Source organism: Opisthorchis viverrini (genome assembly GCF_000715545.1).
Source record: "Opisthorchis viverrini unplaced genomic scaffold opera_v5_2, whole genome shotgun sequence".
NCBI classification, from domain to species: Eukaryota; Metazoa; Platyhelminthes; class Trematoda; order Opisthorchiida; family Opisthorchiidae; genus Opisthorchis; species Opisthorchis viverrini.
In genome coordinates this window covers 3,698,634-3,717,291 of record NW_008751658.1, presented here as the reverse complement: position 1 = coordinate 3,717,291, position 18,658 = coordinate 3,698,634, and the positions used below count along the sequence as shown (strand labels likewise).

Sequence of the window (18,658 nt, the reverse complement as noted above, 5' to 3'; positions counted from 1 at the left end):
GAAGTAAAACTTCTTCCTCCTATTTAAGAAAGTATCTTGTACCAGCTTAAATGCGAGGCAACCGCGTGTATCATAGTTAGCCAAAGAAGTGCATTCCAAACAAAAGATTCATTTAAAACTTTTTGATCCTTCCGGTGAAGCCAAATAAAAGGATTTGACAGAAACTGAATTTTTTAAAAATAAATGAAGTTTCAACATAGGAGAAACCTAGAAACAGGTAACGTACATGACCGAAGCAGCGACTGAATATCAGAAAAGCCAAAACTAGACAAATACAAAAAAATTAAGTCCATAAAATCCATACAACCTTTCTATTCTAAATAAATGTCCATAAAACGTTCAAAAGGGTGGTTGCTTATTTTCTTCAGGTTCAGTCGTAAATTTGATATCTTCAAATACAGCACCGAGTAACCCATATAGAAGTAATCCACACTCTGACGTCGATATTTGGTGCTGTACGTCTTAGAAGTTTTAACAATAGATCCTGACATCGATGATCCCACTGAAGTGCCTTATACTTGTCTTTATAATTGCTCGTCAAGGTGGAAGTGCAAATCCATGCAGAACTTCCGCACTCTGGTTTTTTTATTCTACAGATCTTCCTATACCTGGATTATTCTAAATTTTTTAATAAAGATTCTAGTCGTAAGTTTGCTGCTGCTCCTTCGGCCAAATTATAGATACAGTGGTTTCCCTGTCTTCTATACAAATAGAATGGGAATGAACAGTTGTTTTGTCACGCGTTTGGGTACAGAACTCAAGCGCTTTGGTCTTCTATAGGTTGCTGTGAAGTTATTGCATGGAGTTCTTGGAACTGAAACAATTAGTCGGAATGTGGATTACAATTGATCTCAATAGTAAAACTTGCCTGACAATTTCGTGTGTTTTTGTGAGTGCAGAATTTAGTAAACCTTTCAGATATGTGCATTAGAAACGCGTACGGATCAAGTCCTGGAATAAAACGGCAACCACCCGAAGAAACAAAAAGCTGTTGAGTTTTCAGGTTTAGATCATGAGTTTTCAGACACTGCAGGGGTGAGATTAGAAAAAAACACGTTTTCAGTAGTCCTACACAGCGGATATCTGAAAAGTTTTACCAAAATCAGCTTTAAAAGCAAAATGCCAAAAGCCACGACACTAGCAACATTCATTCAGAATGATGTAAGGTTTACATGAAAACACTGAAAGTATGAAGAAGACAACCTAACAACAAAAGAACTGACGCGGCCAAAAATTTCCGTTTCGAAAAAGTTGCGAAGAAACTATAAGTTCAAAAGCAATATCACAAACCAGTTCTTAAGCGACACAACGGCTCATACATGAGCTTCACACATCTGAACTACGAAGATTGAAACTTAAGCTTGCAGAACTTGAGTCCTTGGACCGTAAAGGCGGAAGGATGCGGGATGTTAAACTTTGCACATTTAATGCAGCACTTTGCGCACACAAACAGAGACTCAGATGGAATTTTAGTCACCTCAGTGGAGCGGACTAATGCGTCAAGAATCTACCTAAGGCCACGTCAACGAAGGTTGCAGTGTGAAACCCAGAAGGGCCAGAGAGTAAAAGCCCTTTACTACCAAACAAAAGGTTGCGGTTAAAAAATAATCCAAACTGAAAGGTCACATGGACACTGACTAATAGAATCATAGTCTCAATCATATTATTTTATAATTACTTCATAATACTTTGAAATCTCAAAACGTCAAAGCATCCCAGGATTTTTTTTGTTTTTATTATCAATCAGAGTTATCATTTCTATGCTTATCGAGTTCGATAAACCAAAAATGTTTTTACGTAGCTACTTAGCGGGCATAGCTGTGTGATAGTACGTAGATGACGGGGAACGTTCAGGTCTTACAGATGCCCTTGCAGTTATCTTTATGTAATGAAGGAATATCCGTGCACATCCAATCATTTGATAACTACATACTTTGCACGGGATAACAAGCAATTGTTCTTTGGAATGCCAGTTTTTATTTTTTGCAAATGGGTAGAAAAAATCCCGAGTTTTAGAACATTTGGGTGTTTTTCTTGGCCATCCAATCTGTCCGGTATGTGATGTGACTCACAAGGGTTAACATATCAAAACTTGATAAGATAATCCGGCACTAAAATATAACCAAAGCGTGTCTACATTTTACATCGTGAGCCGACCACAAGCACAAATGTTACAAACAGATGAACACACACTGGACGCACTGGTGGTTTCCCCAGTGATTTAAGTGATTACTACATGTTTATAGCCGGTGTCTGAAAATCTGGGCCTCACAAATAGATGAGCGGACAGTTGTGTGTGAATTGATTATCTGCCTGCGAATAATTAATTTCCTTTGCTTGCATCAAAATAAATAAGATATCGCATGTCAAGGCCTATCGGACGTATTTGGCAAAATATTTGTTTGGATGATTTTCACAACTTCGTCCAACTGAAAAACGTTAGTATTTACCATGCTTTATTTCCTTACTGTTATTCTTAGTGGCAGTATTGCACTCACGTATTTTGCCGTTAAATGGGGCTTTACTGCAGTTGTTCTAATTTACGGAGTCTTGGGAGGACTTGGATTTGGCGCTGGGTATTCTGTTATTCTTGCAGTGGCTTCAGCAGTAAGTTATTTGTGTATTACGAAAGTTTTGAACTGGCTTCCTCGCTCTTCCTAAAACCGTCCGTTTCACAACAAAAAATAAATTTTGCAACATAACGGCCTGCGGTATCTGGGTAAGGGTTTTTACGAGATTCTGTTTACGTTCTTATTAAACAAACATTGTGAAAATAATTTAGGGAGAAAAACAAATGTAACCTCTCCCGATTTAATATTACTCATGATTCCGATGTTAATTCCGTAAATTCTTGTAAGCACGGAGTAGCTGACGAAAGAATTTATTGGGCAATCATGTTCATAATTATCTTACAGGGTCAAGTTAATAACTTATTGGAGTGGGGTTTCGTTGCAAAAAATGAACGACATATTCTGTCTAGATAGAAAGTTCTTGCTTCCGTTGAGAATAAACTTGGTTCGTTACATACAGTAACTTTCAATGTTTCTGAAAATTTTTCATTATGCAGGAGAGAGCGTTGACTTCAAAATGATTGTCGTTGCCTCCATTTATCTAAGCGCATATTTAAAAGACAATTTCGGGTAGTTTTTAGAGGCACCGGTCAAATGTTCTCTGTTTTTGTGAGAAAAAATGCTGACCAACCACTAGACAGCTGTTCTGTTTTCTTTTGAAAAGATCTAGTTTAGCAGATCCAACAATGCGCTGCTACTCAGCGCAGTCTTTGCTTGTAAGTTATTAGTCCGTGACTATTCACTAAGAATTTACAGCTTCCTCTGGAAATGGCCAGAAAAAAACCGTGAAACTGCGCGTTTTTCCTAAGAATTGTCTTAGCATCAGATCCGTCGTATTGTTGCGTCAATCAAACAAATAATAGCAACTAAATGCATTAAATATATTCAGATTCAGTTGGTTATCTAAATGTCAGTGAAACTACAGTATACATACTTTTAACTGTCACACTACTTAAGAAAACATATGTTTCTTGGATTTTTATTCATGCGATTAACTCGGCCGAATAAACTTGCACCGGCAAAATATCGACTTAGAGTAGCAGTCCTATGATCTCATATTCACAGCATTAGTTTAAAAGAATAAAACCCACACAAATTTAAGTCCAACAAGACTGGGGACGTCTCTCTTCAGGGTCATAATCACAAAATAATAACAAAAAGTTTATTCAAAATTCACTTTTAGGTGCAGCTGTTATGGGGTAGCTGGCTTTATAACTTCGTAAACAATCATGTAAGGTACAACTTTCGAAGAGTGCAACACAGCAGTCTTCAGACCAATTAAGCATTTGTCTAATTATAAAATTGCCCCAAAATGAATTCGGAATCATTCCAAATTTATGAATCTTTGTTAAAAAACGCTGGTTTTACTCAAGACATTTTCTGTTATTTACACAGAGAGGGGGTTTGGACTTCTTGTAGACTACTCGGGATATTAGCTTGACACACGGGTAGCAGTATCATGCTACTCATTCTTCACAACACGTATGACAGACTTCTGAAGTTGAGTTGCTTCAGCCACTGAAAAAAGTTCTACTACTTGAAATCAAACGAATTTCAGTATTTGCACATGATTAGGCTTGAGTGATTGCCTCAAGCCTGTCCTGGAAACTACGTGACGAGGGAGTTGCACCACAGTACTGTTCGCCTCTTGACGATACACAAAACTCCCTTCTGTAGAGGTCCATTATTCTGCCAACTGTATTACGAAGTGGCTTATTAGTTCTAGGTTTTCTGAGCTTGGATTTTATGTAATGTTCGCAGAGTTCGAACCTGGATGATTTGGGAACCTACGATTTTCGACTTCATTGAATCTAATTTTTAAGCGTAGTTGCTATCTTTTTCCACGTCGTTTGCATTGTTCGCAGTGGTTTCCTTCTCATCGTGGTCTTATAGTCGGTCTGGTTCTTGGCGGTTTTGGTGGTGGTGCTTTGGTGTTCACACCAATCCAGACAGCGTTAATCAATCCCAAGAATGTGAAAATCAACTCTACTACCAAGTGAGTACTCTAGTGTGCAGTGATGATTTTGTCTTACAGTATGTTCTGTTTGCTCTGAACAGCTTTCAACTATCAGTATACTACCTTCGTGTAACCTGTTCTAGTAACAATTCATCTAATGATGTTACTGTTGGTTTGGATAGTTTCAATTTTTTGATAAATGGATTCGTTTTTTAGGCAAACAAATCTTGAGGAAACTCCCTTGTGCCTTAATTGGCTATCAAACACCAAAACTGATCTTCACCATTGAGCCACCTACGTATGAACCTACTCCTCTGCAGTAAAAACCACTGAGAAACATCAGGCGTAATCTCGATTATGGAGCTGATACTCTTCTCTTAATGACTTATTCCGCAAATGTGTTGATAAAGGCAAGAAAAAGAAAAAATTACCTTGAATAATCAGCATTCAGTATATACCTTCAAAGCCAACTTAGTGAATGGAACCGGGCCACTTGAGCATTATAAATAAGGCCGGCGAAAAGCGCACAGTGATCACTACTGGCAACATCTCACCTTGGTTTTTTACGTTAGACCTATTTCCCGAGTTCTAATCAAGCTCATGTAGTAAATGAACACCAAACTATACGCATCTTGCAATAAATGGTAAATTTACGATTAACTTGGTTGTGACGGGTGACCCAGTTAAAAGTCCTCTGATTACTCGTCTATCGTTTTCCTTAACCGATTTGCACTGAAACCTGAGCAACACCAAAAAGTGCGAAGTTGAATTATAAGTGGTGTCAGTGACTTCATGTAAAACGCTAATGGAAGAAGGTGTCTTTCTAAATATTCTGCCCAGCCAAATATACATAACTTTGTTCAAAAGCGTTTGGTTGTTCATGGGGTGTATGTGAGATTTATTTTTCGCTAGGTAAATCCTGAATGATGTGGTTTTAGCGTATTAATGAAGAGCGATTGGTGAACAATGTGAAGGTTTCAGAGCGCGCTTCCAGTAAACAGTCGTCCAAACTAGACATCTGTATGTAAATTCGTGTTGTTATATTTTATCCAGGCGAATTAGCCAATTTCGTCTTCGGGGTCTAAAGAAAAGCAACTAAAATTAGGATGAACAGGGATGAAAACTGAGGAATTAGGTCAGAGGACACAGAAAGCTTGCCAAAATATCCAGCAAAATAAGCCTTCACAGGAGCCCCGTATTTGTATGCAGGCCTGAAAAAATCAGAGGTTTCTGGAGACGTTATTTAAATTATCGTCTATATGAAACAAAATATGGGCCGTCGGAGGACAATAGCCTCTTGCGTGTAGAGGATGCGTTGTTTTATGGCTTTGAGTTCAAAGAAGTTGCAGTCTCGCATGTTCTCGCTAACAAGTATATCAGACTTAATTCAAAAGCTCGGCTACTAGGCACTTGTGAATGGTGTGCCAGTTACACTGGCCGCGTCACCGTTCTCAGGTAGCGCTACTGGTTGAAGGTTGAATCACCAGCATCAACTACTGTCCTTTCCCTTAGTACCGCTCTGATGAGGTTTTAGGGGGTACACTTCTGATAAAATATTATGTTTTCTCAGGTGTAGTTCAGCTATACCGAGAGGAAAGAACAGCTGTTACCAACCTATTTACAAGATAACTGTGACCGGGGTATCTAGTGTCCTATCCATACTAGCGACTATTCATACAAAGTACCAGGGTTTCACCTGCGGCAAGAAAAGTTTTCCGGATAATATTCGTGCGTGCACTGGATTAGCACAATTTTTCTAGGTATTTTACTGGCCATTAGAGAAGTTACGTGTGTTGGTTGTTTTGTATTTGCAATCAACTTTCGAACAAAGCAACTTTGTGAACCCAGACTTTACTATTCGCAAATTTCAGAAGTTTCACAGACACAGACATGTTGAACCGCGTTCCTTATGCATTTTTGCTTCTGGCGGGCATAACTGGAACCATACAAATAATAGGATTCTTGCTTATGCAAGAAAAACCAAAGGTAGGTGCTCTTGAATCTTTTTATTCTTTCAACATTTACCAATCTCACCCACGCAGGATAGTCCAAAAGGTTGACTTCAAAGCGTCCGAAGTTGGTAGCCCCGTGCACCACGTGTTCATCATTAATAGACCTGCACATGCATCTGAACCAATCTATATTGAAAGCTGACTAGAACACGGTGAGACTAAGCTCCACTACTGTTGGGTGGATTTTCGTTTCTCATGTCGTACACACGGCAGCTGCTAAAATCTTTGAGCTATTTAATTTGGCCTCCAATTTTTGTCATCCATCGTGATAAAATGTTGGGTGAGCGGTAAATTATCTATTTCATTTATTTCTATTTTTATACATTTGTTTTAATTTAATTTAATAACAACTAGAGTGTCTGTCCGAATGATTTCGAAAAACAAGCAGGTGACAGGTGATGCTACCTTGCGAAAAATGAACTAAAATCTTAGCGAATATATACTAATTTGCAGGCTAATTTGTTTTTTTTCGAGAGACTCACCTAGGATCCAGCTGAATCTGTCGTTTGTGATGTTCTCAGGCAACTGAATGTGCTGCACTAGACCAAATTAGTTTGCAAGTGAGTGTACATTCTCTAATTTCCTGCAATTCGGTTTTAAGTAGAACATAAGGTTGACGGAAATCTGGGGACTGCACCTACCTGATGAGCCCCAAAAAGTGCGAAACCGGTCGTGGGTTGTCGACGGAGTAGTACATTACAAAGAACTAAAATCTTATTACTGAATCCGACAGATCGATGTGTCACTCTCGTGTATTTACACGTTTCACTCTTTTGCATCTAAAATAACCATAATTGTTCTCAAAAAACTGATGGCTCTACGTTTATCCAACTGAGTTCATATAGTTAAACAACCCGCAAAAAAATAACTCTTTACTTTTTGGTTTTCATGTATAGACTAACGTGCAACATTTACCATCTGAGGAGCTTGATGAAAACCACCATCCCAGAAGGGTAAGCACACAGCTGTTTTCCTCTTGGCTCAGTTATAGAGAGTCCTTTCATTTTAGCTACGCTGCTTTGTAGAGTACCACAGCCATCGTCAGGTATGTTTGCTTACCCGATTTCAACTTTAGACCATCTGACAATACGACGAGTGAGTTGACCATACAAAGCACCTCTGTGTCCTCCATCATAAAATCTACCCCTAGCTTTGACTGCTTGGAATTCAGACAGACGTGACCCTACAGACTTAATGCACACAAAACTGGTATACAGGATCACGCCATCAGAATCTCCTGAATGTTTGTCCAACTGAATGAACAATGGTCAAAATCGGGTATTCAGGCGTAAGGAAAAGCAGTTGCTTGATCTGAATAGATTAATTGATTGCTTTATGTGAGTCAGGAGTGCCCTGGAAGAAAACTCATGTGAATTTCCATACAAGTATAGTCATTCAACCTGGAGGATCATTACGTTTTTCGATACTCCTGGATTCACCAGTGTCAATGTAGGCCATTCTCTCAGTGACGAATTAACATATTTGTAAAATCCGTCTGGCCTAGATAGGCCGTCTTCCTATTTCACAACCTCATGGTAACACCCGTTGCCCGAACTGTAACTTCACTCCGGTTCATTATACCTTAATCTCATTTGCTCCTTTATATTGTTTCTTGGTGTGACGTAAATCTATCTTCTGACGACATCCAGTTTCTAGGCCATTTACTATTTAATTTCTTTTCAAATTGGGAACTTGTGGCTTCTAGGACTTCCGATTTTCTGTTGCGAACATTCCTATCATCAGCTCTTGCGCACATGCACTATGATTGGCCTAGCTTATTGCAAAAACTATCTATCTTATGTTTATCAGCAGCTGAATAGCAGAGATGTGTGCACATGTTGCTCTCCGCTAGGCGTCACCCGTTTCTATCGTAGTGACTGAAGGTCACGGCAAAACTGCGTAAAGGTTTCATTATTTGCATTTCGAACTAGCTAGCCTTGTTCTCTCACAAATATCGTTCTGTGAGACTAATGTCTTCTTGTATCCATTAGCTTCCGAACCCGATTAGTATCCTCCAAAGTCCGGGCCTCCCAGCGACTTGATAACTCCCATCCATCCGTTGATCTGCTCATCACCATGTCTCCGTATTCAGATCATCGTTGTGTCGGCTGAATCTACGTAATGCTAGCCATAAAACCCCGTTTTGTTTATAGTCCTGTGTTCTAACGAAACGCCTCTGCAGATTATAGGGAAACGCGCTTGTGTAGTTTCCTTGTTTGTGATCCTTCATTAATTACTCGGAAGCCTACGATTAGGATGAAATTTTCTGAGCTAACTGAACACAAAAACCCAACTTGCATACCTCAAACGAGCGTGAGCCGTGTGAAAAACAGGAATAGTGGGAGGTATAAGTAATGGTAAATTTATTCCTCTCTTTTAACCTATACTATGGAGGTACCACCTTATACTCTTTTGCAAATGCAAGCGACATAGAATCTTTCATAGGTCGGCTTTGAGCCCAAAGATCGTTTGAAATCCATTGAAAATCCGACTAGGCTGATGATTAATTAGTCAAGAAAAAAATTTTGTTCAGCCATTTATATCTCATAATTGATCTAAAAGCAGTAAAAACCTGTGCTGTTGATGAAAACATACTTGTTCATCCACGTGCTTGCAATCGGTTGTTCTCCTACACCAGTTTTTATAACTATTTTTTCTTCCATTCCGCCGCTCACAGTAATCACTAGGAAAGTTTGTCATACTGTCAAATCTCGAAATGTATAAGCCACCCTGTCCATCAGTATCTACTGACTTTTTTTCCTTACTTGCGTTCCGCAGCTTGCTGCAGTCGATCAGAATCCTTTCGATTATGCATTCCGTTGTCCTTCCAAATTGGCTCTTTAATCATACTCAACCAAGAGTGGTTAGCTGCATTCTATAATTACTGTCCAATTGACATCACTAATTTTGAAGCGATGATCTAGCCGGTCACTATAGACGCACACTCGTAGACATACTTCCGATATACTTGGTGAAAGAAAACTAGGTTTGGTTGATGTTCCAAAGGCATTCACTTGCGTCTTGCATGTTCCATACTTGGTCTAAAGGTTTTATGAAATTTCTAACCAACATTTGTTTACTCGTTGGCAAAACATGTAAGATTTAGTCTTATCAGTGTAGACAATCTGTACTGAATAGCTGAGAAGCACAATACAGCTGTTTCAAACATACCGGGAACCATCACTAGTGCTTATCTCACTAAGTCAGGGCTAATTACATTGCTGTTCAGCCGAACTATTAAGTATTCAACCACTGGTAACAAGGCCGAAAGCTAGAAATTCCGTTGAATTTCACTAAGTGTGCACCACTGGTGATTCCTACGAAGAACGAAACAGCTGTACAGTGCTTCATGACGTTTCATTACTGACTGGATTCATAGAAAGGAAAAATTTCAAATGTTTCCGTACTGCCACCATTAAAAGATTTTGTTATGTATCTGCTAATGACTGAAATGCTCCCATAGCGGAATTAAAACACATCAGTCGGGGATGTCTTGAAGTTGAAAAAGATTTCACAGTTAATGAAATAGAAGGACGTAAATTAGCAAAAAACCAAATGTGAGAGGCAGCTTGTGTATCGGATTCAATTTGGTACAAATATCACGCACGTGTTTGCAGACTAATCAAAGGGTGATCAAGCTCAATGAGTGAGTGATCTAAACTGTGTTTTGGATGAATATAAAAAGTTAGTCATGCTTTATCTGCAGACCTCAAGTCATGGGTTAAACTAAATTCCCTGCACGAGTGCTTGGTCATGCACGAGGAGTCATTGATCATTAGTTTTATCCTTAAAAAATGGTCTTTCGGGTTAGTTTGATATTTATTTTAGAAGTTATCCAACGGTGATGAGATTTGCACTCAGAAATGAGTCTAATTCAGCCGAAATTTCGGATCATTTCAATACATATTGATTGTTTCTAGCAGTCAGCTTGATCTCGTTGGTTTGCGAGTAAAATCCGAAAAGTCAGATCCTTCAAATGGAGGCTTATCTACTAATGCGGTCCTGTGGATACAATAACAAAATAAAAAAACTGTACAAACGTCAAATCTTGAGATTATGCGGGCTTCTATAATTTGGCTTGGGAAGTGCCATTTCCGAACAGGATCCCAAATTTCATACTGACCCAACGCAAGATGATCACTCAATGGCGAAACTCACCTTGTCGACTTAAACAAGACATGCGATGGAAATGCCTTAGAGCTGTTTATGTTTAGACCTAAAGAAAAAAGGCGGTATAAGTGGAAAACGGAAACAACAAAACGTGGAATTGTGTTGTAGAGAGTTTGAATAGAAGAACAGACTCAACAGTTCGTTTACCTGTTTGTTTTACATGACGTTTTAAACCCATTTAAAAACGAGCTCAGGAATCAAACTGGACCTTATATCAAGGAGACCTTCAACGGTTATCATCTGCAATTATGTGCAGGGGACGCGCTTTAATGGTGGTTTTGCACCATCCAAAAATTTCGTGTCCCTTTTTGCGAAGGTGAGCTTAGATTCTCAGAAATGACTCTGACAAGTCCAGCAAGGGACGCATTAGAGAAAGTTAGCACACTTTGGTCCAGAAATCGGTAGCAACGGCTTATTGATCCAATAAAACTTGTGCATACGGCCAGTTACCATCGTATGAAACTGTACAACAGAAAACCAGAAGCCGATCCTTCTTGATCTGATTATGGTTTACTTCTTGCTTTGTCAACTACGTGAACCAAGTATTACCGCATTACGTTGCCTATTTGTGAGTGTTGCAGCAACATACCATTATTACCGTTTTGCTTGTGCCACCATTAACTGAACTTAACGAGACGTTGAGAGAAGAGGAGCCAAGATTCCTTTGGAGTTATTAAGCACTTTCCACATTTGTGAATAAAAGAATCAAAAGTGCATCCAGTAGGTGGGTTGAGATGGTGTATCTATGGAATAAAATTGTGATAATAGTCAACTAAATCAAAGAAATTGTATGGCATCTGTGCTCTTATGGGATGATGTTCTACTGATGGCTTTCAGTCTGTTGAGGTCTTGCAGATGACAGGAAGACAATGATACAGGTCATTAAGATATGAACTTTCGTGGTACCTAGTTCTTCAGCTGTCGGGCTTACAATGAGTATATCATCCAAGTACGCCATGACTAACTGTATTTCGAAAAACACAGCATACATCACCTGCTGGAATTATGTTGAGGTACATGAACTACCTGGCTTAGCGGCACAAGTTTCCGCGTGGACTGACGGCGAGGATATCAATCGTCACGCTTACCTGCACCTGACAGGTCTGAATTCAGATAATCCAAATGCAGATATTCAGATGGTGAAATCACATAATGAACGGTCCACCTAGTGAAACTACATACTGCTGGGTTCGCCCCTCAGATTCGGAAGATCATCTGGAATGCTCCTTACAGACAAGTACTTTCTATTAAACCTCTTGTAACGTCGGAGACTTGCTGATTCTCGTTTCCTCCAACGCCGTCGTGCTTAGAAATGACTCATTTCCCCATTTATATTTACTTCACTGCTGTTAAAGTACTTAAACCCACTGAATACGTAACAATTAATAATAAAGTGCCAACAGAAATTCATTAACAAACCTTCTTTACTTTTTTATCCATTTACATAAGTTTATTCCTGGCTTTTCGTCTTCTTCCTCTTATCGTCATCTTTTGATTTGGCTAACCATAGTTCTATTTTCTTTATGGTTTATGCGCCATTTATCCACCTGTCTAGTTCTTCGCCTGTTGACTCTAATCAGGATGAGCTTACAGGCCCCACAATACGGACCAACAGCCCAAAAATCGTTCTCGCTCCTTGGTGTTGTATGCCCTGCTCACCTTTAACTCAAACGCTTTGAGAGACGTCTATTGGCGCATGCCTGTCCTTCCCGTTTTGCAGAACCTATTAGTTGTGCAAACCACACGGATATTGGTGTCTATTGTTATCCAGGCTCTACGCTTCCCTGCTTCAAAACGGCAAAGGCAAAGCAGTTGCCATACGAGGCAAAAACATCCATTCGGTTCAGCTGACATATGTTTCGTTTTCATCTGCTCGACAACCTGGGTAGACGGTTAGCGTGGCCTACTTAAATAAGTGAAGCATAGATAAGTGAAGCATAGAGATAAAGTTTCGGGTTAAATAGAACGAGGATGAAAATAAGGCTACTGTATTTGATCTCTCTCTAGATCGTACGTAGACACCGGTTAGCTGTTTTAGAAACCTCATACTAATCGTAGTGTAATCCTAACTTGGTCGACCTCTGAACCAATGCTTTTCATGTAACGCTGTTGACTGATGGATTTTGAGTGTGTACGGTATCAGAACCAAACCACACCGCTCATCCGTTTTCTCTGACCGCTTGGTGTTCCCACGAAAGTCACCTGAACAATGGTGAAGGTGATCTTGGTGTTATTAAATGCTTTGTGGACGCTTTGAATGCTAGCGCCATATCAGGTAACTAGTTCCAGACTATTCAACAGAACGATGAGTCGCTTACGTTAATTAGTTTACTGCGCCTTGAGTTACCTCTACATCAAAAGGGTCCATTAACTGATGAACATTACCCACTGACGAAATGGGTTGTGAAAACATCACACAGTGCCGTCCACCAAAGGTCACTTCATTAACAGCAACTCTTGCGTAATAACTTTTGACTAGGTATTTTTAAATGGGTCTATTGTTTAGGCATTTTGATAGCAAAGGAAGAGAATCTGGCCTTTGTGCTTCTCCACGTTGCCGGTTACCTCATTGTCCAGTGTGATGATCCTACCTATTGATAGCTTCGAAACCAGTGTTACTTCCTACCCTTCATTGTTATCATCATTATCAAAGTTTTCTTCATCGCAGCCATCGACAGTAATATCTGATGAAGACTTCCTTCTTAATTGTAGTACCTTGTGAACTTGGACCGCAACAAGTGAGTTCCGCAGACGCACTTTAGGAAGACTTGAATACCGATTCTGCACTTACCTATAGTTCGGCAGGATTGTAATGTACTAAAACCCATCCAGATTTGCATCATATGAGCTGTTTTTCTTATCTTTTGGCTCATTAGTTGCTCGTAACGCCATCCTCGAACAAACAGATAGTGTAGAATAACTGGACATCCTTAGTATCGATTCGATCCAAATTGATTGCTTTTGTAGCATCTGGTTACTGACATATTACAACATAGTGAAACAGGGGTTTGACGAAAAATTGGGGACTACGCCTACCTGATGAGCCCCAAAAAGGACACAAATGGTCGTGATGTGTCGAACAGCTCTCAGGAAACATTTGAGTAGTGTTTTATGTCTAGACAACCACATATTAGAAACACTTTTGAAAACCTTGAGATTCGTTGGCTGAGCACAACCCAGGATGGTGTATAAATTATCCCCATACGAGATACTGGAGCTGTTTCGGTTGACGAAAATTGGGGACTACGCCTACCTGATGAGCCCCAAAAAGGACACAAATGGTCGTGATGTGTCGAACAGCTCTCAGGAAACATTTGAGTAGTGTTTTATGTCTAGACAACCACATATTAGAAACACTTTTGAAAACCTTGAGATTCGTTGGCTGAGCACAACCCAGGATGGTGTATAAATTATCCCCATACGAGATACTGGAGCTGTTTCAATTTCCTATGGGTACATTTTGAATTTTATAGTGGATATTACGCATAACACATCCTGGTATGAAGTTCTTTTAGAGCTATTACGAAGCGAGCTAAAGAGCGTATATTTGCGGTGCACTTGATCCCAAGGTTGCGCATTCCACTGGATTGTGTTATTGCTAATCTAGAAAAGTTCTCCACACTTAGGCACTGGGGATCCCAAAAATTGACCGCCTTTGTAGCCAAAATGAAGTAGGTGGATGGAGCCAAAGCGTTTCCCTCCAATCACTCCATACTGTTTTTAGTATTCAGTTTGCTTGCAGTTGGAGTAACATGAAATTGATCAGCTTCCTTCCTGAAGGAGTTTTGGATATTTTTCATAATATTTCTAACGGATCTTATTGTGTGACTAGTAGGCTCTAGAAGAGATCAGGCCGAATATCTCTTCGAGTCAGATCACAAGGTTGACTCGGTTCTCGAATGTGGCCTGTCTGAGTTTTTGTCTGGTATGTCAATTATACCAGATCTAACTCTCCTCATACCCTGTATCTTGATCCGAAAGCTTTCGAATGCCATCACCCCAAAAGTATCTCCGAATTTTGTAAAAATTACTTCAGTCCATTAAGCATATTACGCACTTAAGTCCATTTAAACGGTTGTGGTTGTCTGCGCTTTTTGATTTTTTTTACTGAGAGCTGACGAACTATTTGTTTGGTAAACAAGGAATGTTTTGGTTTTTGCATGCTAACACACTTGAAATGCTGTGGATGGAAACATGTTCAGAATTAACCATTTTCAAATAAAATACAGAGCATTCCAATTCCTTCAATCGTTTTGATTATTTCCAGTCGTCTGCCGTAGGAGCGATTTAAAATGGTTACTTCACGGTGATTATGACGGCAGTTTAAAATTCTTGGTATTGGAAAAGCCGCAATCGGAGACTTGCTGCCTATTCTAACTTTGCTTTTTTTAACTTTATTCTAGTACTTTTAACCTCATGCTGATAGTTGCTTAAGTGGCTTTGAGGACAAATAAATTGACATGATTTAGCCGATTACCTTAAGTTCAGCCTTCTTGCATCTGCAAATTCCTTGAATTCCAAGATGAAAAAGGCGACGTATTGTTTGATATCCTTTAGCGTTTTTTATTATTCTCACACCCAACATGATATTGTCTGCATCGCGGACTTTATCCCATCAGTCTCTTACTAATCATGATCTGTGTTTTCAATTTTCTACTGTTGTTTATTCTTGGGTTTACTGCGACTTATATACAGAGTAATGAGAAGCAAGAATAAACATTCGTACACTGTCACTTTTCTGATTTTTCTCTCTATAGGACTGTCGATGTACAACCCCTTATCGTTCTGCAGGCCTCGGACTTTTACCTTTTATGGTTGTCTGTGTGCTTTAGTGCGGTTCCAATCACCCTCGTTTCCGCACTTTTCAAGGTAATTCAAATAACATTAATATTGTTCACACTGTCTGAGCGATTATTTAAGCAATATTGCCCTAGACTTATTGCTGTGGATGCTATGGAGGTCTCCCGGTGAATAGTAACCCCACCAATAGAACTAATCTTTTCCCATGCATAGTGGTGTGCTGTGAATACGGTTAAATCATCCCACAACTTGTTTGAAGTGTCTTATGCGACCATACTTCTCTGGATGATATATATTTTACTAGAAGTCAGTGGCGTGCTGCTGGTTTATACCCGAACCTTATCAACATATTTCAGATAAAATTAAGTCGTGGTCATGTTTTAACCCATAGTCTCCAAAATTCTTTACCTGTTTTGGCTTCGAAATGCGAAATAATCTGGCTCGTGTAAGTATAGTCATAATTAGGTCGGATGTGATAGTAACGTGCAAGGATCTGAAGTTATTTACCGGATCTCGATGTATGCAACCCACCAATTTATTCGAAATCTAAAGCAAGGGTCTAAGTAGTAAGCTCCAGTCTGATTGACATCCTCAAGTCCAGATTAGCCGTGGCTTTTCAATAAATTTAGAAACGTTAACTTGTTCAACTTGATTTGACATTTGTTTTCTCACTTGGTCAGCTACACCAGACGACCATTTTTTTATTACAGGAACTATTTTTTTCTCCAACTGATTTTCTGAACAACGCCATATTGGACTTCAGTTCTTGTTTGTCTGTTTTAATTAACCACTCTAGCGCATTCACTCCGGAAATTTTTTTTACGAAGGTAGCCGGGATTCAGTATATTCATGACGATCTCTTTCTGACGGGAGTCTCAATGGCGGCATCTGTGTGCAACTGTGTTGGACGCGTTATCTGGGGCATAGCTTGTGATCGGTTTTCTTTCAAAGTGAGTTTACTTTGTAAGTTGATATCATGGATCACTTTTGATGTCCTCTCAGATGGTTTCAATACCGAACTAAATGTTTTTGGGATTTAACTGAAGCAAGGTTCTTCTTCCTTGTTTGTGGGCTGCATTAAAAGAACCTCCTAAAACCCAAAACAAAATAGCACTCAATCCGTAAATGGAGGTTGCCATACTTTAGCTTTTCACAGTTTAATATTCTGGCATTAGAAATCCCTCACAGAAACCAATCAAGAAACGCTACCTCCGACAGAGCAACACAATTTGAAAAGAGCTAGTAAAATTATTATTGAATGATGGATTCTTTTGCAATCACGCTATTAGTATTTCTGTTACGTAGACGAAATAACCCAAGGTTTGCTTATTCAAAAACATAGTTACCGGTCAAGAATGAATTCCGATATTTTTCTAAATGATACTACCCGATCGCTTTGAATTCTCTCACTGCTGTTCCACGAATACTTTATGATTATTCCTTTTTCAAAAAGACAGGTTGATAAGATATGCTTTATGGTATCATTAAGTAAGGTATACAAGCTTAAACATGAAGATGCAAATAGACCAAATAACCAGGGCTTCCACGATAAGAGGAAACTAGTTAAACCAATAAAACATTGTCTTACGAAACTTAGCTTAGAAGAAACTCTGTCAAACGAAAATAATTATGTTTTTTGAGAACTATTGACTGCACATTCACTATTTTTTGCGCTCATTTCCATGAATCATATGAAACTCTAAAGAATCATAGGTTCGATTTTTCAGGCGTTTTGTGTAAAACTCCAATCAGCGAAGTAGTTCAAAGTGGGAACAGGTTTGGGGTCATTCTGATGGTTTTCTTGACGCACCTGAAACATTCTAATGTTGGAAGTACTTTTGTAATTGTGGTGTGATACAAGCTGTTTGAGGGCTTATTTTTGTCAGCTTAGACAGCTTCACTCAAATATATCAGCATATTCCTACGGTGAAATGATTTTCAAGTCAAGTTTATTACTTATATTATAAGCAGCTTTTTTCACTCTATTTTCAGTTACCCATGAGCTGCATGTGCATCGTGTGGATCTCCCTCCTGTTCAGCTTTCCATTCATCTCCGTTTTCACAGGAACCACAGCAAAAGTCACTTTTGTATTATGGGTTGGCCTCATGTTCCTGTGTCACTGCGGCATTTTTGTCTTTGCACCGACAGCCACCGCTAACATTTTCGGACCGGTCAATTTGGCAGTCAACTATGGAATGACATTTACCGCGTTTGTAAGTTATGTTGCATGCACTCTCGGTAGTACGTACGGTGACAAAGTGTCTAACTCCGGTTCATGTGAGTGTGTATTGGCTGATTCCCTTGAGTTTTGAAAACCTTTGGATCGTGTAATCGCGACTAATTCATGTTTATGTTTTTTAGATTGTTGGAAGTCTGGCTGCATCTGTTATGACGAATCTCGCTCCGATTGGGACTGAAATTAAACAGCATTTTCTCATTGGTGGAGCGATGGCTATTCTTGGTGAGTGAGTACACTTTGTTACTTGCTAAGGAGCATGAAGTGATTTGAGTAATACTCTGAATGAAATTTACTAGATAATATGTTATTCTATCGTAATTTGGTTCAGGGATTTAATTCACTATAATATGCCTGTAGTAGGTTGGAGTTTGGTGAACGGAAACAATATCTAGGATATACTGAACAATCTGGAGCAAAAAATACTTGCACATAGAGTTGAAATCTATGAAAAAATATTTTGGGAACTAACCGGTCATCAGTTCAGAGCCGGGGCGAACCTAAGGGAACCCTTCACATTGTAGTGTGCGTGAGCTTAATTGACGGTATTTCAAATTTCCACAGCAAATAGTCTTGTGACAGTTTGTGCAACAACTGTGCATTCTAACAACGGTTTTGGATATTTTTTCTATTCTTTTCGCGGTTTTTATGGTCTAACCATATTTTCTTGAGCCTATGGCTGTTAGCTCCCCTGCCTTTCTGTTTTAACCCACAGGCATGTTGTTTATTTTCCTGGTCGCAGACAGGAAGGTACCACAAAAGTTCCAGTTTTTGAACGCTGCAATTCGTTTTCGTGTACGGTGTTGTCCGAGGAGGAATCTTGGTAACTGTCGTTGAAATTGTTTCTATATTTACAAAAATACAATCAATACATCTCAAAAATTTATATCTGAATAATAACTTTTACTTCTC

At 39.2% G+C, this 18,658-nt stretch overlaps 1 protein-coding gene across 1 annotated transcript; it reads left to right on the top strand.

Moving 5' to 3' along the window:
* Positions 1-2,451: 2,451 nt before the first annotated feature.
* On the top strand, positions 2,452-17,786 carry T265_12495 (hypothetical protein; the record flags this gene model as incomplete). Its single annotated transcript, XM_009164019.1, has 7 exons — positions 2,452-2,607; positions 4,436-4,566; positions 6,399-6,513; positions 7,061-7,139; positions 15,467-15,578; positions 16,306-16,534; positions 17,502-17,786. Coding segments are annotated over 7 exons (1,107 nt in total), but the record flags the coding sequence as incomplete, so codon positions are not given.
* Positions 17,787-18,658: the final 872 nt, after the last annotated feature.